The sequence below is a fragment of the Sceloporus undulatus genome, chromosome 1, assembly GCF_019175285.1.
Source record: "Sceloporus undulatus isolate JIND9_A2432 ecotype Alabama chromosome 1, SceUnd_v1.1, whole genome shotgun sequence".
NCBI lineage: Eukaryota > Metazoa > Chordata > Lepidosauria > Squamata > Phrynosomatidae > Sceloporus > Sceloporus undulatus.
Window position 1 is genome coordinate 38,705,505 of NC_056522.1, and position 12,338 is coordinate 38,717,842.

Genomic DNA, 12,338 nt, shown 5'->3' on the forward strand with positions numbered 1-12,338 from the left:
TATTTATAGGTGTACATTAACAGAGTTAAATGTTAAACCTGCATCAAGCTATCCATGGCTCTTCATCGGGCCTTTAGAATTTCTAGTGATCATCATGAACACCAAACCAAATTATTCATCTTGCATTCCACACATCCTGCTGTAAAGAAGAGGAAAACAATAGTTGTTGTCTTTAGGATAAGCACATCCAAATTAGCAACAACCCATTTATGTTTTATAAGTTTTGTGGGTTCTGTTATTGATGAACAAAGCCAATGGCCAGCTGCAGATGGTTATAATATGATCTTGAAACAGTTGGGAACTGTGATACCAATAACAGAAGCAATATTTTTCAGTAAAGTACTTTTATATGGAGATGTTCTAAGATTAAAGGGGAGCTTGTCAGAATGAATTCTAATGGGCAGGGACAGTCTGCGTGTTTAAACATATACAACATGGCTACACCACACTGAAATTCACCATGACAAGCCTTAATATAGCATGTAGTCATGCAGCTACATCACCTTAAGGGTATACATCCATACCACTTTATTAAAGGTGGTTCTTATTGATTTGATTCCTTGACACAGAAAGAGGATTGGGGAGAGAAAGCAAAACAAAACAAAATCGACAACACAAATAATTTAAAAGCAATTAAAAGTGGAAGCTTGTTTAATATTGCTCTACCATCATCCTGAAAGGCATAATAATTTGGGTTACACATCTGAATTGATTGGAGTTACAGGACCATATCTCCTTTTTGCATTTAACAATATATACAATATAAAATAAATACATTTACACAAATGGACATTGGTTGGAGCACACAATATGATACACATCACAAAAATATACAGTTGATTGCTTTACAGATGTGAAGCCCATCTACAGCTATAGACATGATTTTTTTTTAAATTTGTGTTTTTACTACTGGTTATGCAACTCCTGGATTATAATAAGCAGCTTAATTCAGTTTTTCCCCTCTTTTGCGATCTTTGCACAATAAGACTGCCATAAAGTGTTTTCCTAGGCAGGTAAACAGAGACGCTTAAATAATTAAAATACAATTACCAACACCCATTTTCTCTTCCATAAGAAAAATAGCAGTTTTAATTTTTTATATCTTTTTATGTTAGCATTTAAATGTAAAATAGTGGAATAAATACAACAATCTGATTTGATTGAAACAAATGTGCAACTTTCGGGAGTCACACAATTATATTGCTTTAAATAAGGGAAAACAAGTCAGAAAAAGGAAATAGCCCAGGGTACAATCCATCAGAAATGTCTTCTACACATTGAACTGAATGGAAGAGCCAAATAAGAAAGGTTTTATACTTTGCTCTTTCACGTCAATGGTTCCTGTAGGAGAAATTCCACATGGATCTTATTTCTCCAAATGAGATTGGTTGCGCTAAAACATACTTGAGATCTTCTCCAGCACTTCAGAATAAATAAATGGTTGTTCAAATCGTCTTTCAGTAAGGTTTAAGATGAATGTTATTCTAATGCCTGCACAGTGTATCTATGTTTCAGTTTACATTTGTACAGTGATGATATACTTGTTCATTGCAGCGCTGAAAAATTACTGAAATCCAAAGTAAAAATTACACCATGTTCCTTTAGCACATTCCATCTTGCTTAAGTCTTTGCTTTTCTGTTTATTTTCTGAGTGTGTTGATTGGCTATTGACCCTGAAAACCCAAGTTCTTCAATGTGATACAGCAAAAACAATATTTATATTAGATATTTATATATACATATACAGTGTAGTTAACACTAGCAACTTAAACCCTGCACAAATTTTCTGGAAAATAATTATTCTGCACTCTTACATATATAAATAATTTTATAGAATCAGCACCATTTCCTCCCGCCCCCAGGAGTTGTAAGTTTTTGTCATTTTGTTTCAAAAGGGACATGCCAATTTCAAACTCCTATCGCACCTTTAATTTCAAGTTATTGGCCAAATGAATGAATTGCTAATGATGGTCTATCTAGGATCACACAACAGTCACTTCTCTACTGAGAAAAACACAATCTACAAAGAGAATCCCATATAGTTAATGAGAGATACACAGTATTTCTAGCACAAGGCTGATGTATCATCAGCCTGCCGTATTTTGTTTAAAGCACACAAGTAGCAATAATTTTGGAAACGTGTCTGCATTTATCTTTTTAAAAAAAAGTTTTTGCAACAACACAGAGCAAGTTAATAACAACATCTGAGAGATGATTGGATGAAAGCTATATTTACAGCATTTAAAAATTAGACTTATCTATAATCTTGAAATATTCAAAGTTTTATTTCTAAGCTATACATAGGTATTCTATTAATAAACTGTTACAGAAAGTATCCCTTGTTTTGAAAATATTATGATTTCATGTGTATTTGTCCATAATGAATACTTGGTTGGATTTTTCATTCCAATTTCTTAATTATTACTAGGAAGAACCTTATTGACCAGAAGGAATAGAATATACTACTGTTAAGTCTCCTGAGGAATTTTACATCCAATATTGTCTCTAATTCTACCCTGTGTCTATAAGCACACGCCACAAGAATCCAAACACCACAAGAAGAACAAGACAACAGTCTTTGAATGCAACATAAAAATTTTCCAAAAGCACAGCAAACATGAAACATTGAAAAGCTGAACTACATTTCTTTTGTTTGTTAGGATTACAATTTTAATTACATTTGTGTACATAGAATAAGGTTGTTCACATAGTACAGGGAGCAGCTACTAACACTGGTACATTGGTATAGCATTTGATGGAGGTTATTGTTTATTGGTTATTTAGCGACTGTAGTTTTCTGGGGGCATCTAATTAGTTTATACATTAGATTACACCTCTTTAACAGCCTGGAAACTGCCCAACTTTTACACTGTGACAACACTGGTTGAAAAAGCCAGCATATTCTCTAGGCTGTTTGTTTAAAAATGGCAACCTATCCAAAATAAAAGTTTTATAAATTAATAAATAATGTGTGCAAGTGCTAAATTCTTGGATTTGGTCAGAGGCTGACTATTTTAATATCTGATTTTACTTTATTGCTGGTTGGAGTGGACTTTATTTTAATGTCCACAATTTTGTACATGATAAACCGCATAATTAATTAACCCACAATATCATGTAGCAATTGTACCTTGGCCATACCGAAGCACTTACTCCCCCCCCCTTTTTTTTTTAAAATTCCTATTTGACATGGCATCTTAATATATTAGACTATTCAGATATATTACAGGTGTAATCTAATCCTTTTTCCCCCAGTGAACACTTAGGTATAAATTGGAGTTCATGCGAAGAAACAGGATGTCTTAGACCAGACTGGCACACAACATAAATTGCATCCGTGATAATATGCACCTTCCCTTCAACTATTGCTTGAGTAAGATAAATTCCCATGTTAACAAATGGCTGAAAAGTGGTAAAGCTGGTAGAAAAAAATCTTCTGTTAGTAAGAACCAAAACACTTGTTTTCTTTTTTAAAAAATCTTCCTTCTGGATTCATTTGTCTGTCATTAAATGTCTGTCATTGTTCAAGCCAGCACAAAAAAAATTGCAGTATTTATTTCTCTTTCCTCTTTAGTATTGCATGAATGAATAAAGCTCAAACTATTCCCTGAAAACGTTACATTGTTGCTAACCCAAGAAATATCTGGAAGACTTGAAAAAACAATTAAGGAATCAAATGGCTGTAACTGATCTAGATGGAAATGCAATGATAAGAAGCAGCCAATGCATCGTCATCGAAGTCGTCTAATTAGAGGCTGCTCTTGTGAAACCTAATACTGCATTCAGTCAGTTCATCGTGTTGTACTGTACTGCTAGTTACAATGGTTCTCTTTCGATTCCTTTTGTCATTGGGGTATTGTGGTTCGTAATAAGTTCACTGGCATCCATATTATGGATTTCCATCCTTTGGCAGGCCTGGCTTCCATCTCTCTTCTATTAGAGACTTCTTTTTTAAATATTCAGCAGCAAACAGAGGCAAAAAAGAGAAGAGGGAAAGAGAAAAGAGAAAAGAGAAAGAAGAAGAAAAATTGTATCAGAACCAGAAAAAGAAGAAGAAAAACTGTATCAGAAGGAAAACTGTATCAGATAAGACACAGAAAATAAAGAAGTGCTGCTTCTGAGTCTCACTGCTAAATATCAGTGCAGTCATGTTAGTTTCTTTAATTTAGATGCTAAAGTATCTTTGTCATGGTGTTCCTGTTTTATTTTCCCTTTCATTAAAATTCCAGCGTGCGTATCTGGAAGGCCCAGGATGCTTTAGTCAGACCTTGGCCTCCAGCATTTCCAAAAAAAGTTTGTGCATGGGCACTTTGCCTTCCAGTTTAATGTTGTAGAAATGCTGCACTGCCTTTGTGGAGGTTTGCCTCAGAAGTGGCAGAGTCATCAGCATCTTGCCAGCTCGGCGTGGGTCCTCCATATGCTGTCCAGCCTCATAATCCTGCAGGGCCTCATGTAAGACGTCTTGAAGTTTCTGAACTGCCTCGACATCTTCTATGTGCATCGAGTCTGCAAAAGAAAAGGAAGGAGAGCAGCTTTCATTTTTCATGCCAGAAAGCAGGATTGTAAGGCAAACACTCTGGACTGAAACTTGCACTGTAATGATTTAAAACCACGAAAATTGTTTATGGATTTACATGGATTTACCTAGTGTTGTCTGGACTCCCTTATGAGGGAGTTAGATTATTACCCACTTATTAGCATACTGACCTTCTGAAATAAACAAACATACATACATACATACATACATACATATGGATCTGTGTAAAATTGGTTTATTTAAATAAAGAGAAGCTAGCACTGAAATTTTCAGGAATATTTTCAAAATGCATTTTTTGTTTAGATATGGTAAACTGGTGTACAATTGCTGAAAGCAAATAGTCCTGATTCTCTCAAGTCCTACATTTTCTGCAGTTTTAGAATGTAAGATTCATTGGGAAATTTACAGAATACTGGTTTTATACAAGATAGATGACACTTCTTAGTCCAGATACATGAATTGCTTACAGGATCTTAAGGTTGGGTTAAAGTAGATATCCAATAGTGTGACTAGATGAAACAATGGTGGGTTACAGACCACTGAAAAGTGGCGGCCTGTACCCGCCCCTTTCCCTGGGGTATTGGGGCCTCAGCGGATAGACCGGCAGCCGCTGAGGCCCCAATCCGCCGCTTTCTGGGCTGCGGGGAAGTGGCAAAAGGCCGCTTCCCCACAGCCTGGAAAGGGGTGTCCTTGGGGCTTCAAGCCCCAAGGACACCCCGCGGCAGCGGGGAGGAGGAGAAAGGGGCTGCTTGGCCCCTTTCTCCTTTGGTCCGCTGGGCGCAGCTGTGTGAAGGCTGCGCCCAGCGGACCAAACCAGGAAGGAGCTCCAAAACGGAGCTCCTTCCTGCTCCGTGCTAAGGGCGCACTAAGCGCCCTGGCGCAGAGCGAGGACGTCATGTCCGTGCCGCCCCGTACAGAGGCAGCACGGTCGTGATGTCGTCATGGCGGCGGCTGTGTGGAACGGCCGCCACCATTTTGTGTGCACGGAGCACGCACTAGGGTTAGGGGGTGCGGAAGCACCACTCCTTTCTAACCCTAGTGCGCGCTCTGCGCGTACTTTCTGGCCCGTTTGTAACGGGCCAATGTCCTGTGTTCCTGTAAGGCATATTCTTCTGACCATATGAATGTACCCTTGTTCCATGCTGGGTTATGTGCCTACCAAGGGTAGCATGAGTTGTGCAGTCTATATGGTTTGTTTCTAATTGTGGGTGTGTGAAAAGTTCCAGAAAGATACACAAGATCGTACATTAGGATTGTATTACCTAAAATTTCCGAGCTGGACAAAAATTTCCATTAGCTTCTACAATGTTTAAGACATTAATATGATCATAGAATCATAGAATCATAGAATCGTAGAGTTGGAAGAGACCACTAGGGCCATCCAGTCCAACCCCCTGCCATGCAGGAAATCCAATTCAAAGCATCCCTGACAGATGGCCATCCAGCCTCTGTTTAAAGACCTCCAAGGAAGGAGACTCTATCACCTTCCGAGGAAGTGCATTCCACTGTCGAACAGCCCTTACTGTCAGGAAGTTCCTCCTAATGTTCAGGTGGAATCTCTTTTCCTGTAGCTTGCATCCATTGTTCCGGTTCCGATGATGCTGGTTTATATGTTCTTTCCCTGGATTTTTTTCCCCTAAAACCACTGTTGCTCCTATAGCATTCAACCAAGATCACAGGAAAGATACTTTGGTCCAAAGCACACTGCAGAAATAATCCATGTTGAGACCGCTTTAACTGCACTGGCTCCGTGCTAGGGAATCCTGGGACTTGTAGTTTATTGTGACACCAGAATTCTATGACTGAGAAGGCTAAATGTCTCACAAAGTACAGTTCCCAGAATTCTCTAGCATTGAGCCAAGGAATTTAAAGCAGTCTGAAAATGATGTGTATTTTAGTCATACATTCATATTAACCTGTGCTTTATTTGCCTAGAATTCCCCTGCTGTCATAGCCAATCTAGACATGATATAGATCTATGATCCGGTTTCCCTAGTGCTGTTCCGATTTTCTGTTTTCTGTTTTTGTTTTTTGAGTATCCAGTTGCATAAAAAAATATTAAACAAAGTAGGTTAGAGAAGAAACTTTTCAAGGTATCTACTTCAGTAATATAACTGTACAAGTGATAAATCAGATGCACGTCTAATCCATTTATGTCCTGATTGAGAACAATATGTATCTATATATACTAGCTGGGTTGCAGTTTCCTTCTTTCCCACCCATTACCTTTTGTATATCTATTCTGTTTGAAGAGGCATCATATAGCTAATTCTGCATTTGGGACAAGAAATCATGCTACCAAAGTAACATATGATTATGGAATCTGTCATGCCATGCAGTAAAATCTACATAAAGAATCATAATAAAACAGACCAAGACCGACAGATCTGTGTATCTAATTAGACATATTTCCCAAATAAACATTTTAGGTCCCATAAACTGTATGGAAAAGTTGTTTTTGATATTGAAAGGAGCTTCTATAGCAGTCTATAGAATAATATTCAGAAATCTGGTCTCCTAGAGAAATTAAAAAAGCAAGAACATAAAGGATTATATAAATCGTAGTCCAACTCATCTTGATGACACAAAGTTCTGAACGTCTCCCTTCCTAAAGCCATTGGGTGCAAGGGTGGTATATTTTTGTGTCACTATTTTTAATCATCTAGATTTAACTAAGAATTAACTTCGAGCATATCATTTTAAACAGAAATATCTGAGAATTGTCTCCTGACAAAAACCTAGCAACAGTGAAGTAAAAAAGGACTGGAATTTATTAATTACAGAAGTAAACAAGGAAATTGGAAAGAACGGAAAAGATTACAGCCTTTGTACTAAAATACACTCAATTATGCAAACATTTGTATCATTTAGTAGAGTTTAGTGGTTCTGATGATAGTCTATCCATTATTATATATAATGGAGTCCTATGGGAAATCTACACATTTAATAATTAACAGTGAACACATGCCTTAAAATGCATGTAGTTACATTATGCACACTATCTAACAATTTAATTTTAAAATGTGTAGATTTCATATAGAAACTTTTGTATAAAAATATGAAAATAACAATGATCCTTGTAGGGTTTAGAAACTAGTTGAACCATCAGAAAGCTGGCAAACTTGCCAAGTATGAGGAATATCAAAGGAGGCCTTCTCTGAATTTCTTCTGTAAGAGAAGTAGGGTTATCATCTATAAAAGAGAGGGCCTTTGCTCTGGTGTCATTCTACCTTTGGAATAACCCTTCTGCAGGAGGTGCACTGTTGTACTATTTTCAGTGGCATGTACCTTTTTTTCAGTGCTCAAGAATTCTAAATTTAAACTTATTTTGGGATGGCTGAAATAGTCATTCATAGAATCATAGAATCATAGAGTTGGAAGAGACCACAAGGGCCATCCAGTCCAACCCCCTGCCATGCAGGAAATCCAAATCAAAGCATCCCCAACAGATGGCCATCTAGCCTCTGCTTAAAGACCTCCAAGGAAGGAGACTCCACTACACTCCGAGGGAGTGTGTTCCACTGTCGAACAGCTCTTACTGTCAGGAAGTTCCTCCTAATGTTGAGGTGGAATCTCTTTTCCTGTAGCTTGTATCCATTGTTCCGGGTCCTGTTCTCTGAAGCAACAGAAAACAAGCTTGCTCCCTCCTCAATATGACATCCTTTCAAATATTTAAACAGGGATATTATATCACCTCTTAATCTTCTCTTCTCCAGGCTAAACACCCCCAGCTCCCTGAGTCGTTCCTCATAGGGCAAGGTTTCCAGACCTTTCACCATTTTAGTCACCCTCTGGACACACTCCAGTTTCTCAATGTCCTTTTTGAATTGTGGTGCCCAGAACTGGACACAATATTCCAGGTGGGGCCTGACCAGAGCAGAATACAGTGGCACTATTACTTCTCTTGATCTAGACACTATACTTTTATTGATGCAGCCTAAAATTGCATTGTACATTTTAGCTGCCGCATCGCACTGTTGACTCATGTTCAACTTGTGGTCTACTTGGACTCCTAGATCCCTTTCACATGTAGTTTCATTCAGCCAGGTATCCCCCATACTATATCTGTGCATTTCATTTTTCTGCCCTAAGTGCAGTACCTTACATTTCTCTGTGTTGAATTTCATTTTGTTAGCTTTGGCCCAGCTTTCTAGTCTATTCAGATCATTTTGAATGTTGATCCTGTCCTCTAGAGTATTAGCTATTCCTCCTAATTTGGAGTCATCTGCAAATTTGATAAGTATGCTCCCAATTCTGTCATCCAGGTCATTGATAAAGATGTTGAATAACACTGGGCCCAGGACAGAGCCCTGTGGGACCCCACTGGTCACTTCTCTCCAGGATGAAAATTATACTGCTCTATTTGACTGGGCTTATGTTTATATAGCATGTTGCTTTTGCTGTACCAAATGTTTGACCTCTACATCCCCTGCCCTGAATTTTTACCCTCTTTGAGAGAAAACATCACTAAAATGATTCAGGTTGGTAAGAAATAAAAAAAGATAAGGAAAGACTCCAAAAGAAATGTAAAAGGTAAATGGGCCACACATGAATTGAACAACTGCAAAGAGATGCACAAGGAATTTAAGAAAACCCCTGAAGAGATCTGAACTGGCAGTAGCCAACCATTACAGACCACCCTCACATGATCTCTGAGAATGTGCAAGTGCTTGTGTATTGATAGAATCCTGCCAGAGCTATAAGCTCTTCAGAGAAGGCTTTCTCTCAGTCCCATCACCATCATAGGCTCATTTGGTGAGAATATTTGGTGAGAGAGCCTTCGTGGGGAGCTAAAACAGCCCCTCCCTGCTTTCCTTTCACCAGCAAAGACAGGCTTTTAATATATAATTGGGGAGGGGGGCTTTTTATTGGGGATGTTTTATTTATCTTTTAAACTTTTAGTGGATTTTTAAAATGACTTTTATGTGTCTTATATTTTAATGGTTTTGGATTTTATTGCAAATCTTTTTAATTTACTATTTCTGGAAGCTGTCTTGAGCCCCACTTTGGGAGAAAGGCAGCAAATAAATGAAATAACTAACTAACTAACAAGTTTTATGTCAGTATAAAGACACAATGGGATTCTAGCCAAGATTTTTCCTTGAAAGCATGAATTTTGAAAAGTACACTGGTACCCCGGGATACGAATGCGCCGCCTTACGAAATTTCCGGGTTACGAAAAAAATCCATTCAAAAAAACTGTTCCGGGTTACGAAGGTTATTTCGGGTTACGAAAAATTTTTTGGTGCTTTTCGGCGCTATTTCACACGAAATCGCGGCTTTTCCCCATTAGCGCCTATGGCTTTTTCGCCTTACGAAGTATTCCGGGTTACGAAAGCGGCGGCGGAACGAATTAATTTCGTAACCCGGGGTACCCCTGTACTAAGTTTAAAAGTACTATTTTATTTATGATATTAATTCTATAACCTATCTTTACCACAAAAAACTCAAGGCAGTATACACTCTCCTCTTATACCTCTATTCCCCTCCAACGCATGAACTGTTCACACACAGTGGGTTTCATGGCTGAGTGGGATTTGAACCTGGGGCTCCATAAACCTAGCCAGTATTCTAACCACCATTCTGATGTTTCCTCTCCCTAATTTTATAATCTCAGTGGATGTGTTTTAACTTTTTAGATTGTAAGCCCGAGGGCAGGGAACCGTCTAACTAAAAAGATTGTATGTACAGCGCTGTGTAAATTTACAGCGCTTCATAAATAAAGGTTAATAATAATAATAATGATGATAATAATAATAACTGAAACTCCTAAAGCTTATTATGCCTGACATGGAATGTTATGGAGAAATTGTGGAGAATGTATTGTTTTAATACACATGATACACAGTATTTTTTTTTTTTAACATCAAGAAAATTGCTGTGGTGATTAAGGAATGGATGAGGGCTCAGAAACTTATTTTAACCAAGACAAGACAAATGTGATGCTGGCAGGTGTGTAGCTATGGGTAGGGGGTGAAAATATTGCACCCTCAAATAAGAATTCTGCCCTCCAATGAAATTTTCTTTCAGTTCTCAGTTTTCTAGTTTTGCAGAGTAAGATAATAAAAATAATTCATACTTGGAACTCTTACATTTGCTATGTCTTCTTTCCCTTGGCATCTTTGTATGACCTTTTTCTTTGAATGCTTGAATTGTATTTCTAAATCTCAAATGGAGTTTTAATGCCAGAAATTTGGAAGTAAAAAAAAATGTAGGCAAGGGACAGAATACTTATTTTGGAGGGAAAATACCCTCATTTTGACTTCTCTGCTGTTACACCCATGGCTACTGGTCAGGAAGGAGAGAGTCATCAGAACAGGGAGCCAACCTGGTTTGGTTAAATCTGCTTTTTTGAAAAATTAGATCCACATTTTGCAAGTGTTCCTGGATCCTGCTTTGAAACTGGATGAAAATATGGCAGCTGAACTGGCCTAAAATACCAGTGGCTTGAAGCAGATGCTAAAGTCTGATCTGGCAAATCCATTTCTTAGTTATATCGAGACAGCCTGGGGTTGTGTCTGTATGGGCCAGAATACTTCGGGAGCAACTTGGAGTATTCTGGCTCTAAAACTGTCCCAACATCCCCGTTATTTGGACATTCCAGAGTGATGCCAGTCATCTGTCCACATGTGCATTCTGCTGTGTCACCTGCTAGGAGCATGGGTCGCTCCCTCTGAGGCCAAAAAGGAAGCACCCAACATTGACCGCATGGCTGGGCACCTTATTCTGGCCTCAGAGGAAGTGATTTGAGATGTTGCTGCCACTATTGGTGAGCAGAATATTGGGACAGATTGTAAAAAGTCACCTGGCATTGCTCTGGTGGGCTCTGTATCTTCTGGAAAAATTGGGAGCAAAGGTGAGGTTTTTTAACCTGTTGTAAGGGAGGTATATCATGGGTTTGTTTCTGAACTGGCCATAGTCATCCAGATAGTTCACACCAGAAGCACATTTTAGGCCCTCCATTGTCCGAATGATCTCTGTGGGAATAGGAGAGGATGTGTTATTTGACCCATGTGGAAATAGCTTGAATTATTGTAAACTAGGCATGTAAATCCTGGCTTGAAATCTCAATATTTTCCTCTCACCTTTGAGGTGGTGAGAGTTTTTTGCACATTTTTGGCAGGAAGTGCAAAATTCATCCTTGCAAGAGCATAGTTTGGGTTGCCCTGTTGAAAAATATAAGAAAATTGATTTTTTTTAAACAAAACAAAACAAAACAAAATAGTCCTTTGCTTTCTATGTATATGTGGGTGCTCTGCTGCACAAAAGGAAAAGATACTAATTTTGTACAGAGATATGTTAATCAAACTGCAGAAATTGCTTGATGAAAAATAAACATCTCGTTGTCTGGTTCTTCTTCAGGAGGAAAGAAATCCCACAGGGATTGTCAATTTCTCTGAGGCGTGACTTGATGTGTTGAGTCACCCTGTTTCACTAAGAACATGAAATTTTGCAAATATTATTCATATCACTATTGTGAACACTGTCTGCAAGAGGCTACCTTGAAAAAGCCCTTGGGAAAGGCACTGAATCCAGAAGCCAGCAATCAAAGCTATTAAATGGAATCATTTATATCTATCCTGCAGTGTCTGCAGGTTGTGAGTTCAATCCCAGCCAGAGGCTCAGGGTCGACTCAGCCTTGCATACTTCTGAGGTCCCTAAAATGAGCTTGATGGGGGCAATTAGTTTACAGTTGTAAACCACTTAGAGACTGGTTAGTGTGGTATGAAGTGCTATATCAATGAAGCTGCTATTGCTATTGCTCTAACTATTGTATGTGAAACAGAGCTTGGAATGTTAA

General features: G+C 38.4%; 1 protein-coding gene across 13 annotated transcripts in view; it reads right to left on the bottom strand.

The window, feature by feature from the left end:
- Nucleotides 1–649: 649 nt before the first annotated feature.
- The window catches only part of ESRRG (estrogen related receptor gamma), a 612,697-nt gene continuing 601,008 nt past the window's right edge, over nt 650–12,338 (bottom strand). For 12 of the 13 annotated variants that reach the window (XM_042444949.1, XM_042444960.1, XM_042444954.1 and 9 more), the window contains one exon: nt 650–4,506. In XM_042444949.1, the coding sequence (XP_042300883.1) occupies nt 4,262–4,506 (245 nt within the window). In that variant the 3' untranslated portion in view covers nt 650–4,261. The remainder of the gene's footprint in view (nt 4,507–12,338) is intronic. The other variant, XM_042444959.1, reaches the window with a different exon arrangement.